General features: G+C 44.5%; 2 protein-coding genes across 2 annotated transcripts in view; both read right to left on the bottom strand.

Moving 5' to 3' along the window:
- Positions 1–6971: 6971 nt before the first annotated feature.
- Positions 6972–11135, bottom strand: LOC119320701 (putative F-box/LRR-repeat/kelch-repeat protein At1g11620). The gene is made up of 5 exons (XM_037594674.1): positions 10038–11135; positions 9044–9137; positions 8121–8640; positions 7878–8022; positions 6972–7283 (listed from the first exon to the last, which is right to left on the bottom strand). The coding sequence occupies exons 1-2, from the start codon at positions 11133–11135 to the stop codon at positions 9060–9062; spliced, it is 1176 nt and encodes a 391-aa protein (XP_037450571.1). The 3' UTR covers positions 6972–7283; positions 7878–8022; positions 8121–8640; positions 9044–9059.
- A 483-nt stretch (positions 11136–11618) lies between these two features.
- Positions 11619–14101, bottom strand: part of LOC119320700 — a 3874-nt gene continuing 1391 nt past the window's right edge. The window contains exons 2-6 of the mRNA XM_037594673.1: positions 13940–14070; positions 12883–13062; positions 12733–12786; positions 12239–12367; positions 11619–12028 (exon numbers count right to left, since the gene is read on the bottom strand). Of these exons, the coding sequence (XP_037450570.1) occupies positions 11672–12028; positions 12239–12367; positions 12733–12786; positions 12883–13062; positions 13940–14070 (851 nt within the window). The 3' untranslated portion in view covers positions 11619–11671. The remainder of the gene's footprint in view (positions 12029–12238; positions 12368–12732; positions 12787–12882; positions 13063–13939; positions 14071–14101) is intronic.

Raw genomic sequence — 14101 nt, 5'->3', positions numbered from 1 at the left:
GCGGAGCAGAGCGGGGTCGCAGGGGCGCGCGAGCCGTGGCTGGGCCCAACGGGCCTCGGCGGTGGGGGCGGCGCGGGGCAGACGCGTGGTGCGACGGATAGGTCGTGGAGGCGGCGGCTGCTGAGGTGGCAGGCCCTGATTGGCCGGAGCGACGTGGCTGGAGGCGGTGGACATGTCCGGCGGGGGCGGTTTTGTTCGGCTGCGCGAGGAGGAAGACTACTATAAGGTATGGACTGCTAATTTTGGGGGAAGGGACCTATATATAGGTAGAGGGAGCTAGGAGAGTCCAAATGAGGTGTGGTTTTCACCCACACAATCATGATACAACGACGGAGAGCATGGAGGGGGTTTGGATGGGCTATTGGGCTATTGTGGAGGGGTCCTGGGCTGCAAATAGAAGAGGGTTTCGGTTAACTCGGTTAACTGTTGGGGCATCAAGCGACCTCCAAATGGAATGAAATTTGACAGACGGTCTACCGGTGATATACCAAGGCCACTCGGCAAATCTCGGCCCATTCCGAGAACGTTTTTCTGCGGCTCACAAAACAAGGACTATGAGGGGCGACGGGTGCGTGCGAGTGTGGTTGGGCTCAGAACGGACAACGGAGAGAACCGGGGGAACCCGAACAGATGCAAGTTTTGAAAAACATGCAGATGATGACATGGCAAAGTGCAACATGCAAGCAAATGACATGGCAACGACAGCGAATGACTGGAAGACACCTGGCACATTGGACTCGGGGCGTTACAACTCTCCTCCACTAACAAGAGATCTCGTCCTGAGATCTTAGGAACGAGACGGAAGAGAAAGAGGAAGAGGTGAAGTAAGAACACAAAAGAGAAGATGAACAAAGTCGAGAGCACACGGGCAGAAAAAAGGAACGACAAATAAGACAAGAATCAAAACCTCACGGAATAAGATAGACTCTGAAAACCACTCCGGTTAGAATAAGATAGGAAAGGAATAAGAACATAAGAATTTGGGCAGCACTCCAACTGAAAATGGAAGGAATGGAGACATGAACTTCGCAAGATGAGATGACACTTGACGAGATGAACAACACAATGCCTCCGGAAGAACTGAAAGAATGGAATGAAAAGAACAGATGATTGAACAAGAACTTCCACCACGCAAGAATTCGATAGCATCCTTAGAGGAAGGGGTAGAACGGAGTTGTTGAGGAAATCAACAACAAAAGAATAAGCTTACCAAAAACATCTCAAAACTTGAGGTGAAAATATGCCACAACCAAATGTCTGAATATCTGAGAAGAACAAAGAAATGCAAAACTCCACTTCAAAAGAAAACGGAGAATTCTTTGCACTTCGAGACACGAGAAGAAAAGATACTTGAACTCCAACAAAATTCTTGATGAACACTTGAAAGAATGAATTAAAGCATGCAGAACCACCATGAAGAACTCCGGTGACAAAAGGATGATGAGATAGAATAGAAGGATGAAAGAACAAGATTAAGCCTTGCGGTGATTTAGATGGAGGTTCCGACAAGATGGCCGAGGAAATTGGAACTCCGGAAAAGAAAAGATGAAAACGCTTGGAACTAGAATGTATTCATCAAGAACAAACTCCGAAAGAAGGGATTAATCACTTCGAGGAAATAAGAATAAGATTTATTTTATGCCTATCCTCATCAAATTTACTTGATGACAAGCAACGGATTTTGCATACTACTTATTCTTGTTGGAAAAGGATTGAGAGGTATATGGCGCAACCTTGAGGAAGGTCTTCAATGAACCACCGGTAGGATTGGAAAGAATGAATGGATTAATATGATAACAAAGGAAAAGGAATCTGGAGGAACCACCGTAAAAATTCGAAAATGACTGATGAAAGAGAATGAATCACCGGGAAGAATTAGAGGAACAAAAATGCTCGGAGTGGATTTAGATACAAGAGAACGGGAAGAACTCGAGCTGATTAAAGAGCACTTAAACGAAGCGCCGGGATAATTGGATAACGGTAGCTGAAATGTGAGGACGAAGAATTCTTCTGGAATGATGGCCTCTGGTGAAAGGAAACGGAAAAACAACTCCTGACATACTCCGGATGGGTAAGAAAAGAATATCTGACAAATGGATAATTCGAGAGGATAACATGAAACTAGAACCGCGAATCTTCGAGAGAATGGGCAAGATTTAGAGAAAAAACTCTTCTTCGATCTTCAAATGATGATGGGAAACACCACCAAAAATTGTTGAGACACTCTGGAAGAATGAAAAGAGAAAAGGTTGAGCTAACAATGAAAAGAATTTGAAAGCGATCTTGGCGAAGGCATGTGACTGATGGAATCCGGTCTTACATCACACTTTGAAAAGAATTTGGGAATAACTCCGAGAAATTAGAAGAGTCAGGTAAGATCCTGAAAAAAGACCTGTGGGTTAGGGGCCACTAAAAGAAAACATCGTTGAAAAAGGATTGTTGAACAGATAGATGATGCACCGGAACAATTGAAAGACTTGAATGAGGTGTCAACCTCGAATTAATTTGAATACAGACGATTCTCCTGAGATGTCTTGAGCACTCCAGAAGGATAAACTGGCGAGAGGCGAACGAAAAGGGAAAACACTTGATCCAAGGAAAAGAATACGATCAACACAAAAAACTTGAATTGAATCCGCCAGAAAGAAAAAGAGATGAAGAATGTCAAACGAGACGAGAATTCACCGGTTGAAATGATTGAGGGAAGACTGAAGAGGCTCCAAACGAATGAAATTGATGCTCGAAAGAGACTCAGATTCCGGGAAGAAGAGTGTGGGAGGGCGAGAAACCAAGGCAACTTGGAAGGGAGAACCGACGAATAGTTTGAAGAGAAAACACCGGTTGAAAGAATGCAAAGGCTTCGCACGAGTAGGATGGATACTCGATTCCGGACTCCGGCTCCGAGAAGAAAAATGGGGGGCGGGTGGAAAAAGAAAACAACTGAGGATTGAACTTGCCAAAGATGAAGAGACTCGAGTCAACTTGACGAGAAATGCACCGGATGAAAAGAGCTGAGAACCAACGAATGAAAAACTAACTGCGTGATCCTAAAAAAAGTTTGAAGGGGAAGAGGAGTAATTCAAAACACCTACGTCAAAATTCCTTATCTAGAGCGACGAAGGGCTGAGGAGTAAAAAGAATTCCTACTCGCCGATATAACTAGACTTTTAAAACAGTTTTCTTCTAGACTCGACGACAACAGCCATGCTACGAACAATCAAAGGGGCTCCTACCATCGTTTTTCTAAAGCCCGATTTGCATATACTCCATCGCAACTAATCGGTGTCCTCACGTGCGTCATCCAACTTGCCGCGGCAGGGCCGCCGCCGCGTCACATCTCCGCTGCCTGGTATGATACTCCTCGCGTTTGTCCAGCCACGGCTATGGCCATGAACGGATCGATGACGCGCTGCTGTCACAGTCGTGCTCGTCCTCCGGCCGTCGGTGCGTTTGCGCCGAGGATTCCGCACCACAGTGATAGCAAAACACAGACGACAAGTTTGATACTCTTGGCTTCGCCGCTTTGTATCAAACATAATAATTTATGTATTTCTAAGAAGGTTAATTCCATTTTATATATAAACAACTGGTTATTCTATCAGCTTCATTTTTTATGCGGTATATTTTTTGATGTCCTACTTTCGGCTCAATATGTATCTATAGGCTGGGTGTACTTGTTACATTTTTACGCGTCGTCATAAAAGAAATACCTTGTCCTCCACCAGTGTGTGTCATTGCAGTTTGAACATTTGGCTTGTCTAGCTGCTTGCAACAAACGCTTGACCTTTTATGCGCGTTGGCCGGAGATGCGCTATAACTAACCTCCAACAAGGCCATATCGATAGGAGATCACACGGTGCCCACGGGCAAGTGCAAAGACACGACTTTAAAGCCATGCTCAATTTTTTTTAATGAAACTATCTTCTCCCTGTATACATACCATCACGACCGACCTTTTATCTAGGGACATCAAAAAAAAAATCCTAAGGGCCCGTGTTATAATTCGCCCCGGGCCCCCAAAATCACAGAACCGGGCCTGAGTATGCACGGTACAAGCAAATGAACAAGATTTAGTGGACAAGCCGGTTCTAGCTGATACGCTAACCAAAGCAAAGTTAATTTCTCTTTACCTCAAAAAACAAGTTAATTTCTCTTCTTGCCAGTTTGAATATTGCTTGCGCAGATCAGACACGGCAGCTCATAGCTTACAAGACTAACCGTTCCAACCCATCAAGAAAAAAGACTAACCGTTCCAAAGCTACCACATTTGAAGGTCAATTCCCTCATCATAGGCCCCATGCACAACATACACAACGGAAGGGAAACCTACAGGAAGTAATCCACGTCTGCATCTCAGCCAACGAAAACCTAGCCCTTGATACCTGCGGAGCAACCAATGCCATCAATCAGACCGATTTGTGATATCCATCTATGGAAAAGTCGTTAAAGTTATGTCGCATTTTTCGCACCATTCCAAATAGTAATCCTTAGCTTTGGTGTTATGGAAATTATGCGAAAAGCTCAAAGTTCAAGCAACTCAGCATTAATACATCATGATAGCACCAGATAGATCATATTAAACCAGCAAACCAAAGACCGAACAGATGCTGAAACAAAACAAAACAAAAGTGTTTGATTTTCTTATACTTGTACAGGAAATTTTGGTTTTTTGCTTCTACGAACCGAACTTACTTCGATTGGTCTGGTGTTACTATGGTTAACCGAAAGAAAACCGACCTTAGGTTAGAATGTGCGAAGGAACAACCCAAATGTGCTTCCCACGTGCCCACCATGTCGGTATGGATTAAATATTTCCACGGGAGGGCGTCTAACACGTGCAACTCCTTTGGGCCGAACTGGTCACCTCCACACGGGCCCAGTTTGTGGAATTTTTGTTGCAGTGAGATGGATGTTGTAGCCAGTTTGTTGCCTTCTTTAGTCCCACCTCGCGTGGCTAGGCTCAAGGGGGCAAGGAGCTCAGCTATATAACAACATAGGGTGCAACAAGTGCTAGCCACCCAGCTGACTTATTCATTTGACATTGTATAAAATGAATACTAAACGGAATTAACGGATAACCGAACTTTTGGTTTCCTACTTTTTATGTCATTTTTGGTTAGTAACCAAAAAAAATAAAAATACGAAAATTTACTAATCGAAATTTTGGCTTATACCAAATGTCCAGGCCTAGTTGGGGTGGATGCTGGGAGAACTATTGAACTAGATAAGTTACAACTCATCTCGAAGTAACTTGTCTGGTCCAATGGTTGTTCACGGCATCCACAAAGGGTCTGGCTATCCAAATCAAACTCAACGATGCCAGAAGTCAGGTTCAAAAAAATGCCAAAACTACCATTAAAAGAAAATTCTCGATCAGAACACAATACTTGTCCATAATAATGGTGGTGGGAAAATAACTCGTAGAAGCCTTGAGTGGAAGCGAGGTGGAAACTAGGTCACCCAATTCGCTGGTCTCCGATGAGTAAACAGAGGACTTTTAGCTTGCGTAAGTTGTACTCGTTGTTGCCTACAAACACAACCTAGAAGTTCCTGCTGCCAGATGCGCCGGCCAAAGCACCATCCCGCCAACCATGAAATCCCAGGGGAATGGATAGGCGGTGCTGGTCACCAGTAACACGGGCCCAAAGCAGGAGCTGGTTCGACGTATAATGGATGATAGAGCGAGGCCATGGCGACATCCGAGGAGCCGAAAGGGTCACCAGCGTCGATGGGTACTAGGAAGCGGGTGTGCAGAATGCGGTCGAGGGCCTCCAGGGTAGGCTGGAAGCGGGTGTATTAGCAACCTAACAGTGGTTCTCGATTTGTTACTTCTCACACGAATTTAGTGGCGATTTAGGGTACAAAATGAGGATACATAAATTGGGGAAGAAGAAAGGAGAACAAGTAGCCGCTGCCGCCAGGTTCGTTGATCCACCGCATGCGTTCCGCTGTCTCGCCAACCAGGTAAGTAGGTGGGCAGCAGGTGGCTCACGCCCATTCGGGCCCCATGCACTCTTGGGTTGGGCCTCCGCTACCTTCAGGCCGAGCAGGCTGCGAGGCCGTGGAACCGCTATCCGCTGGGGCCCGCATGTCATTGGCACTGACATTCCCCTCTCCTTGCAAAGATGCTTATCCCAAGCCTCGGCATCAAGGAATCGAGCTTGCAGCTCTGCCTTGTTCTCCCAGGTGTCATTCACAGTGGCGTGGTCCAGACCAGCGGATGACGACCTGCTCGACCATGGCACCGTTCATGCGCTTCCAGCGGCTGCGTATGATGGTAGCTAGGACGGCGGGGACGGCGGATGCTACTGGCAGTTATGGCTCGACAGTAGTACCTGGAAGCATGGCATAGTGAAGCTGGGACACATGGAAAACAGGGTGCACCATAGCATGCTATGGCAGCTTCAGTTTGTACGCCATGTCGTTGACCTTGGCGATGATGTCATAGGGCCCACAGTAGCGAAAAGCTAGCTTGGGGTTGGCACAATTGGCAATGGAGGTTTGGATGTACGGCTGGAGCCTAATGAAGACTTGGTCGCCGAAGGAGAAGGTGCAATCGGAGCGCTTCTTGTCACCTTGGTGCCTCATGCACAGCCGGGCACGTTGCAATGCTGTTGGAGGAGGTCCTGGATGGTCGTTCGCTCGTCGAGCCATGATTGCAACGCCGGAACCGTGAACGCTGAAGTAGTTGAGATTCCCCTGTGGCGAGGCTCTCGCCCGAACATGGCCTTGAGTGGAGACATTCCGATCGCCGAGTGGCTTGAAGAATTGTACGAGAATTGTGCGAGAGGGATCCGGTGGTTCCAGCGCCGCGGGCAAGTGTGAGTGAAACACTAGAAGTGAGATTTTGCGATGTGATATTGAATGGGAATGAATTTGATTTGAAATTATGGTGTTGGAAACTATGGATTTGATTATGACTGAATTATGTGCATTAGAATTAAAACATTTTATATATTCGCGGTGTTAAACCATGAATAAACATAAAGTACATGTTAAGACAATGAAGGAAAACTTTTCCTTCCCTGACACTTCGCAGCTAGGGAGGATTTCGCCGGCAAGCCCGTGGATTCGTCTCCCCTCTGCCTGCCATTTCGGCGGTCGATGGTGGGAGGGGAATCCCGATACCTCCGCCCCGGTTAGTAGTTTATGTTAGGGTTTTTAGTCTTCGCAGGTACGATGCTCGGGTGAATGGCGGTGCTTCTTCGAGTTTGTCTTCTGGGCTTCGATCCTCCTCGAATTCGTCCATCTGGACATAGTCGATGGAGCTCCAGTATAGATTCCTGCATCTCCATGGAGCGGTGAGGTTAGGGTTTCTCATTGTGTAGCGAGATTTGGTTTCAGATGCTTCAGATCTATTCAAGGATTCAATAGCGACGACAGTGGCTCCAAGGCACGCTGATCTTTAGGGACACGTGCAAGAAGACTTCCTGGATGTCATCAACAAGTTCAAGTCGGTCCTGATAAGGGAGAGGCCATATAGGGGCGTCGTTCTGGCAACAGTAGTGGTTGTTTGATGGTGCTTTGTCCTTGCTCTGAACTTTCATAATAGATCTAGATCATTTTCGCAAGAAAAAAAGACATGCTGCAAAAAAAATAGGGGCTGCGAAATAGGGGTTGATGCTGGAGTTTGAGACTTTTTTGGGGGCTCAAGATTTGGGGACAGCCCAAGAAAGTTTTTTAGAGGGCCTGTTTTGGGCCATGTTTGTTTGGGCTTTTGCTTCTGTTTTTGCAGCTTTTCCAAAGTGGAAGCCGAAGCAAAAAAGCACCTATTTAGGAGCCTTTGTGGCTTTTTTGCCGAAGTGGAAAAGCTGCATAAGCATAAGAAAAGCCCAAACAATCAGGACCTTAGTGTCTACTGCTCGAGACTCTCTTACCTTGGTGCTCCAGGACATCTCTGATTTCACGGCAAGATGCTTGAGTAGCATAATCCCTCAAAGTCAAGCACGGCGGGCGGAGTCGTGGTGTAGCGACCGTCTCAGAAACCAAGGTGCTTCTGGGAATTCCCGGATCATTCAGCTTCTGTAAATAAATAAGAGTTCAACGATTCATTGCATCACTAGTCAGAAGAGCGCAACATTCACTCCATCTTTTTAGAAAAGAAAAGAAGGATTCATTACCTTTCCCAGAGCACCGGCATTACGTCGTCTATAAGTTCCATCTCTTACCATCAAAGAAGAAAAATTGCCTGTCCCAGTAGTAGCATTGTTACTGAATAAGCAAATTAATTCAACCCACAGAAGCATCATGGGAGCAATGGCATCTCTTTGGAATACAATTTTGACAACACACAAGAGACAAAACGTCATAGGACACTAGCAAACCATGCTGGGGGGAAATGCACAACACAAGCAATGAGCCACAAAACGCAGCGGACAGGCCGGTTCTAGCTGATGCGCCAATCAAAGCAAAGTTAACTTCCCTTCGCGCCAGTTCGAATATTGCCTGCAGAAATCAGGCGGCAGCTTACAGGACTGATCGTTTCAAGTTATGGTTGGCCAGGACATGTTAATTCCCTTGTGGAGCGCATCACAAGCCCCATGCACAGCATACAGAATGGAAGGAGAACCTACAGCACATAATCCACTTCTGCATCGCAGCCAACATAAGCCTGACGGCCTGACCCTTCGATACCTGCAGCTGCAGAGCAACCAATGCCATCAGCCAGACTGATTTGTAATATCTAGTTATGGAAAAGCTGTTAAAGTTATCTCACATTTTTCCATGATTTAAATAGTAAACACCATTAGTTATCTCACAATGCAGCATGCTTTCGAATTATGGAAATTGTGCCAAACAGTACAAAGAGAAAACACCAATAACATGAAATGTTTTCCCTACAAAAGAAATAATGTGAAATGGCACGCTGATATCAATTATTCACATTGAGGGAACAGAAAATAAATCGTCCTCAAACTTGAAAGACCCATGATCACAGGGGGGAAGAAAGCAATCTAGCGACTAGCAGAAATAAAACAAAAAGTACCGTTGAATGGGCAAGAAAAACATTTCATTTTGCTACTACAGACAGATATATAGATACCTGCCCAATCAACTCATTATGATAGCACTGGGCAAATCATATTATGTATTGTGCAAAAGTTTGGCTCCATCGCCTCCAGCACCAATATCCGCATCTACAACAATAAGAAGTCAATGAACCAATGAGATTCTAAGGCACAGTCAAATAGATGTGAGGGCGCATTAGGTATTTAGATGAACACACATCTCTAATTTGAGTAAAACAATTTAGGTTTGATGCAACACTAAGAATAGATAAACTGAACCATATGTCATATCTACTACTCCCTCCATTCCGAATTACTTGTCGCACATATAGATGTATCTAGATGTATTTTAGTTCTAGATACATCCATTTCAGCGACGAGTAATTTGGAACGGAGGGAGTACTATACAGCACAAAGAATAGCCCAATAACAGTATTTACTCCTTCCAATTCACAATTAATATCTCTATCCCACAAAAGCATGTGTGGACTTAATTTTCATTACAATTCCAAAATTTGACATCTCAAACATACTAATTGAAAGTGTGGAATAAATTTTATATAGATCTGTCTCCAAGCAAGATATCTACTACGAGATACACAGATTTAGTCCCTGTTCAAGAATTCATCCGATTAACCAGTTAACTTGCCGGTTAATCCCTACTCGTAGGGTCACCGAGTAGCCGATTAACTGATTAATCGCCTGAGTAATTGATTAAATGGCCGATTAACTTGCCGATTAGCCTATTAATCCCCTACTCGTCAGCTAACCGAGCAGCTACCAGTTAACGATTTCCCCAAACAAACAACGTAACAAATTAAAATTGCCTTTGCACTTATTATACATAGTACTTGCCAATCAACCTCCAATATATTATTTCTGTGAATCTTGTTGTTCGTTTTGTTATTCTATTGGCATCCTGTCCAGTGTCCATATAATTAATAACCAGATAAGATGCTTGCTACCACCTGTGACTCAAACCACATAATTCAACAATAATAATCTAATAATAACTTGGTATTGTTTTACCTGCAGTATAGACCCCTTCAAATGGAAGACAGCAAAACCAGCGTTTAACTCTAAAGAGTTTCTTGGAGTGCAATGATTCAAGCTGGAGCGTGAAGACACCAACAGATGACCACACAGTAACACCACATTGCTTTCCTCAGCGAACCCCGCGACAATTGGGCGCTCTCTCTCGTCGTCTGGATTCAGAGTAAGCAGCTTGTCCAATTCAATACTTCTTTCCAGCACCCATGAAGCCGCACCATCGCAATCCCTGTTCCACTTCCACAATTGGGCGCTGCAGCCTGGCACAACGAAGAAACCAAGCCGGCCACCCTCCGCCCGCACAACCAAGAAGTCGAAATGGGCCAGGTCTACTGGAAGATGTATCACACTCAGGCTCTGGCTATCCAAATCAAACGCAAGGATGCCAGGACCATGAGCGAGCGACCAGTAACAGGAACCCTCGATGAGCACACAAGGATGGTTCATAGAAATGGAGGTGGAGCGATAGCTCATGGAAGCCTTGGGAGGGAGCGGTGTGGAGACGAGGTCACCCCATTCGCCGGTCGCCGACGAGTAAACGCAGGCGACCGCTCGTGTAGGCTCTATCTCGCTGTTGCCTACCAAGACAACCTGGAACTGGAAGTGGCCGGCAGCAGAACGGAGCACCGCCCCGCCGACCGAGTCGTCCTCGTCAAACCCTGGGGGGACGTCAAGGCGGTGCTGGTCGCCGGTGATGGGGTCCCACACCAGGAGCTGGTCCGCATTGCGGAGGAAGAGCACGAGGCCATGGCGGCATCCGAGGGGGTCGCCGGCGTGGATCGGGAAGGCGAAGCGGGCCTGCGGGACGCGGTTGGGGGCCTCCAGGATAGGTTGGAAGGGGATGGAGTCAATATCTTGGACGAAGCAGCCGAGGAGGGGAGGGTTGCGGCGGCGGTGGTGCGCGCGGAAGCGGCGGCAGAAGCGGGGGTCGGAGGCGATGCGGCGCCAGCGCCTGCACACGGCGGAGGCGCGGGGGAGGGAGGAGGGCAGCGGGGGGAGGCGGAGGAGGATCTCGGAGAGGAGGTCGTCGTCGTCCAGCGGCGCCGGCGAGCGGAGGCGGCGGCGGGGGCTGCTCATCTTGGATCTCGTCTCGACCGCTCACCTCACACGATGCGGTTTTTTTTTCTTTTGAGGTACCACACGATGCGGGCTGAGAGAGTGGAGTGATGAGGTGCAATGTAGAGGGCCGGGCCGGGCTGGGAAATCAGTCCAAAATCATGTTCGGGAGTCCACTTCTTTGATTTGTACACCCTCTGTTCCCTTTTAGAAGACGTTTAGACTTTCTCAAAAAAAAAAAGACGTTTAGACAACTCAAACGAAACAACGTCCAAAACAGTTCAATATCAACTATCCAAAACATCTATCTTATACTCTCTCCATTTCAAATTTAAACTAAAACCACGACGAGTAATTTGGAACGGAGGGAGTAGAAGAGAAAAGAGAACGGAGGGAGTAGTATATTTGATAAACATAGAAATAGAAAACTATGACTGAAATGCCATGTCGGTACGAATGTAAGTGTACGACATTTATTTAATCCGTATTCACGGAATGACATAGTAAAGACGAAACTTGCATTTATTGATGATAGTATATATTAGTGCATAACGGTACTAATTAACACATCCACCGGGTCCTCCATAGCTGAACTTACCAGTCATGAATTCACTAACTCGATAACATGTCGTATCGGTTACCCTAGAACGAAGGTTAGACATTCGAAGATAACCATGCCCATCATTGTTGACATATTGCACATTTTGAAATGAAGCAGAGTCTCCTCCCGGCCAGCGTCCATTGCCCATGGGAGGGCTAGGAGTCCTCACAAGAGAGCTAGTGTAGCCGCCCCAAGTTACATAATTTGCATGAGCGGATAAGCTTTGGAAAAGACTGCGTGGCCAAAACCCCACCGGAGCAAACTTTTCACCAACATGGGCAAAGTGTAACCACCAATCTCCATTCTTGTTACTCTGTAAAATGAAAATAGTTGAAATGAACTTGTTGTATGGAAACTCTCACTCAAATCATTCTAAAATATATCAGAACAACCTGATATCCAATAAATACAATGAACTTGAGAAATAAAATTCTTATATTCTAGGCAACACATAAGCCAATAAATCCAATTGTATGAATAGTCAAAAAAAAGTGAAGACATAGTAAGAAAGTTGACATCACACCTTGAATATCTTGATAGATATCTTAGCTTTCCCCTCAAGAGTACCTCCTGGAGTGATTGGAGGATTTTTAACTAGTACAAATCCATCACATTTCAAATCGAAACATCCCTTCGTCTTGTTTCCATTGGCCTAACCATCCCCATGAAAACCAGTGGTTATACAAAGCATGCATTGGTAAAAAATCAAATCTAAACCCGCACAACCCTTTTTTGTGTGTCATGAGCACTAAATAATCATGATATCCTTGTATTCTTTTAACTACAAGATGCTACATTTGGAGGAAAAATGACTGAGTTGTTTCGATTGATATCAGGGGCCACACCATCAACATTATCTTCTTTTGGTTAACAAGATGTCAAACCAACAAGATATCATTTGACCTTATCTTTCCATGTTAGCACTAACATAGGAGTATGCACTTAATATTCTCAAAAAGAAAAACTAAACTGAAGCAAGTTAAACATAGTAACCAGAAATGGGTAGGTTGATTATACCGTCCATCCTATCAAGAAATGTGTTTTGTTGTCACCATAGTAAGAAGGTTGAATCTACAGAAAAATAGCAAAAATACTTTAGATTTATCAAGCAATATGGACATATCAAATATACCATAGTTTTATATCAATAAGGCAAAACTGGCTTACGTTCCATCCAACTTGTACAACATTAACATCATTAGGCTTCTCCTTTTGGTAATTCTCTACCCAGATTTCAGCAGATACTATTTGTCCCGCCTTGACAACCAGAGACTCATAAACATCTAATGTTGCCATGGCACCGTACAATGGCATTGTAGAATTTGGTGGTGTTTGGTAAGCTGCAATCTGCAATGAAATCAACATAATTAGTATTTCCTTTTTGATTTTTGGAGGATTGAATGAAAGAGGGACATTCTTATAGGTTGTTGACGCACAGTGCATTGGATAAGGATATAACGGGACAAAAGCAAGTAGCAAGTATAAACAAATAGTGGTAAGTTGCAAAAGTTTTAACCAAAAATTATGGAGCAATGGAAATTTAAATGAATATTTAAAATGGCAAAAGGTTGACAAGGAACTGAAACCATTTTATTTTTCGTATGTGTAGTCTCGATATGTTGGGGAACCCGGTCGGTCCAATACATGTGACTACACTCTCAACTCCCAAGGTTTCACACTTCAAATCATAGCATAGAACTTTCGTATACAACAATATATTTTTAATTATTTGCACTAAGTGAAAACTGTATGATTGGATATACAATATAAAAAAACATTAGCGATCCAAAATGTTTGCCTTAAATCCTAAAACTACAAAAAAAAAGTCTAATATGCGCATCCCTGACATTGTTGCCACTAACAAAGCAGCCTCAGGCCTTAGTCCACTAAATTAAATCCTATTGTAGACCAGAAATCTTTGTTGATGGACATCAAACAAAACAAGGGAAGGAAGATGAAATCACATTTGCGGATCAAAGGGAGTGGCTTGAATTCGAACGATGGAGCGTAACTCAAAAACAAATACATGCCAGGAGTACGAGTGAAATGTTTGATATGAATATGGGCTTTTGTTAAATTAATTTTGCAAGTCCTAATAAAGTATTGATAAAAAACTCAATTGTGCTTTTATTTAATAAAACCAAGAAAAGTTGAAGTAGAAGATAATTAATATTAACATGGTAGATAAAGTATACAAATATGTTGTCGAGAAGCATGAACTTACATGTTCGACGATTTCGCCCGCTTGCAGTTCAGCCTCAATCGATATTATTCTCTCACTGGACGATGCCCCCTTTTCTAATTGCTTGTGCCTTCTTAGATATGGGTTGTGACACCATGTCGTAGATACTTTATCTAAGCATAATGTAAAGAGTACTAAGAAAAT

Source organism: Triticum dicoccoides, chromosome 6B, assembly GCF_002162155.2.
Source record: "Triticum dicoccoides isolate Atlit2015 ecotype Zavitan chromosome 6B, WEW_v2.0, whole genome shotgun sequence".
Classification (NCBI taxonomy): domain Eukaryota; kingdom Viridiplantae; phylum Streptophyta; class Magnoliopsida; order Poales; family Poaceae; genus Triticum; species Triticum dicoccoides.
This window is presented reverse-complemented; position numbering and strand designations above follow the sequence as displayed.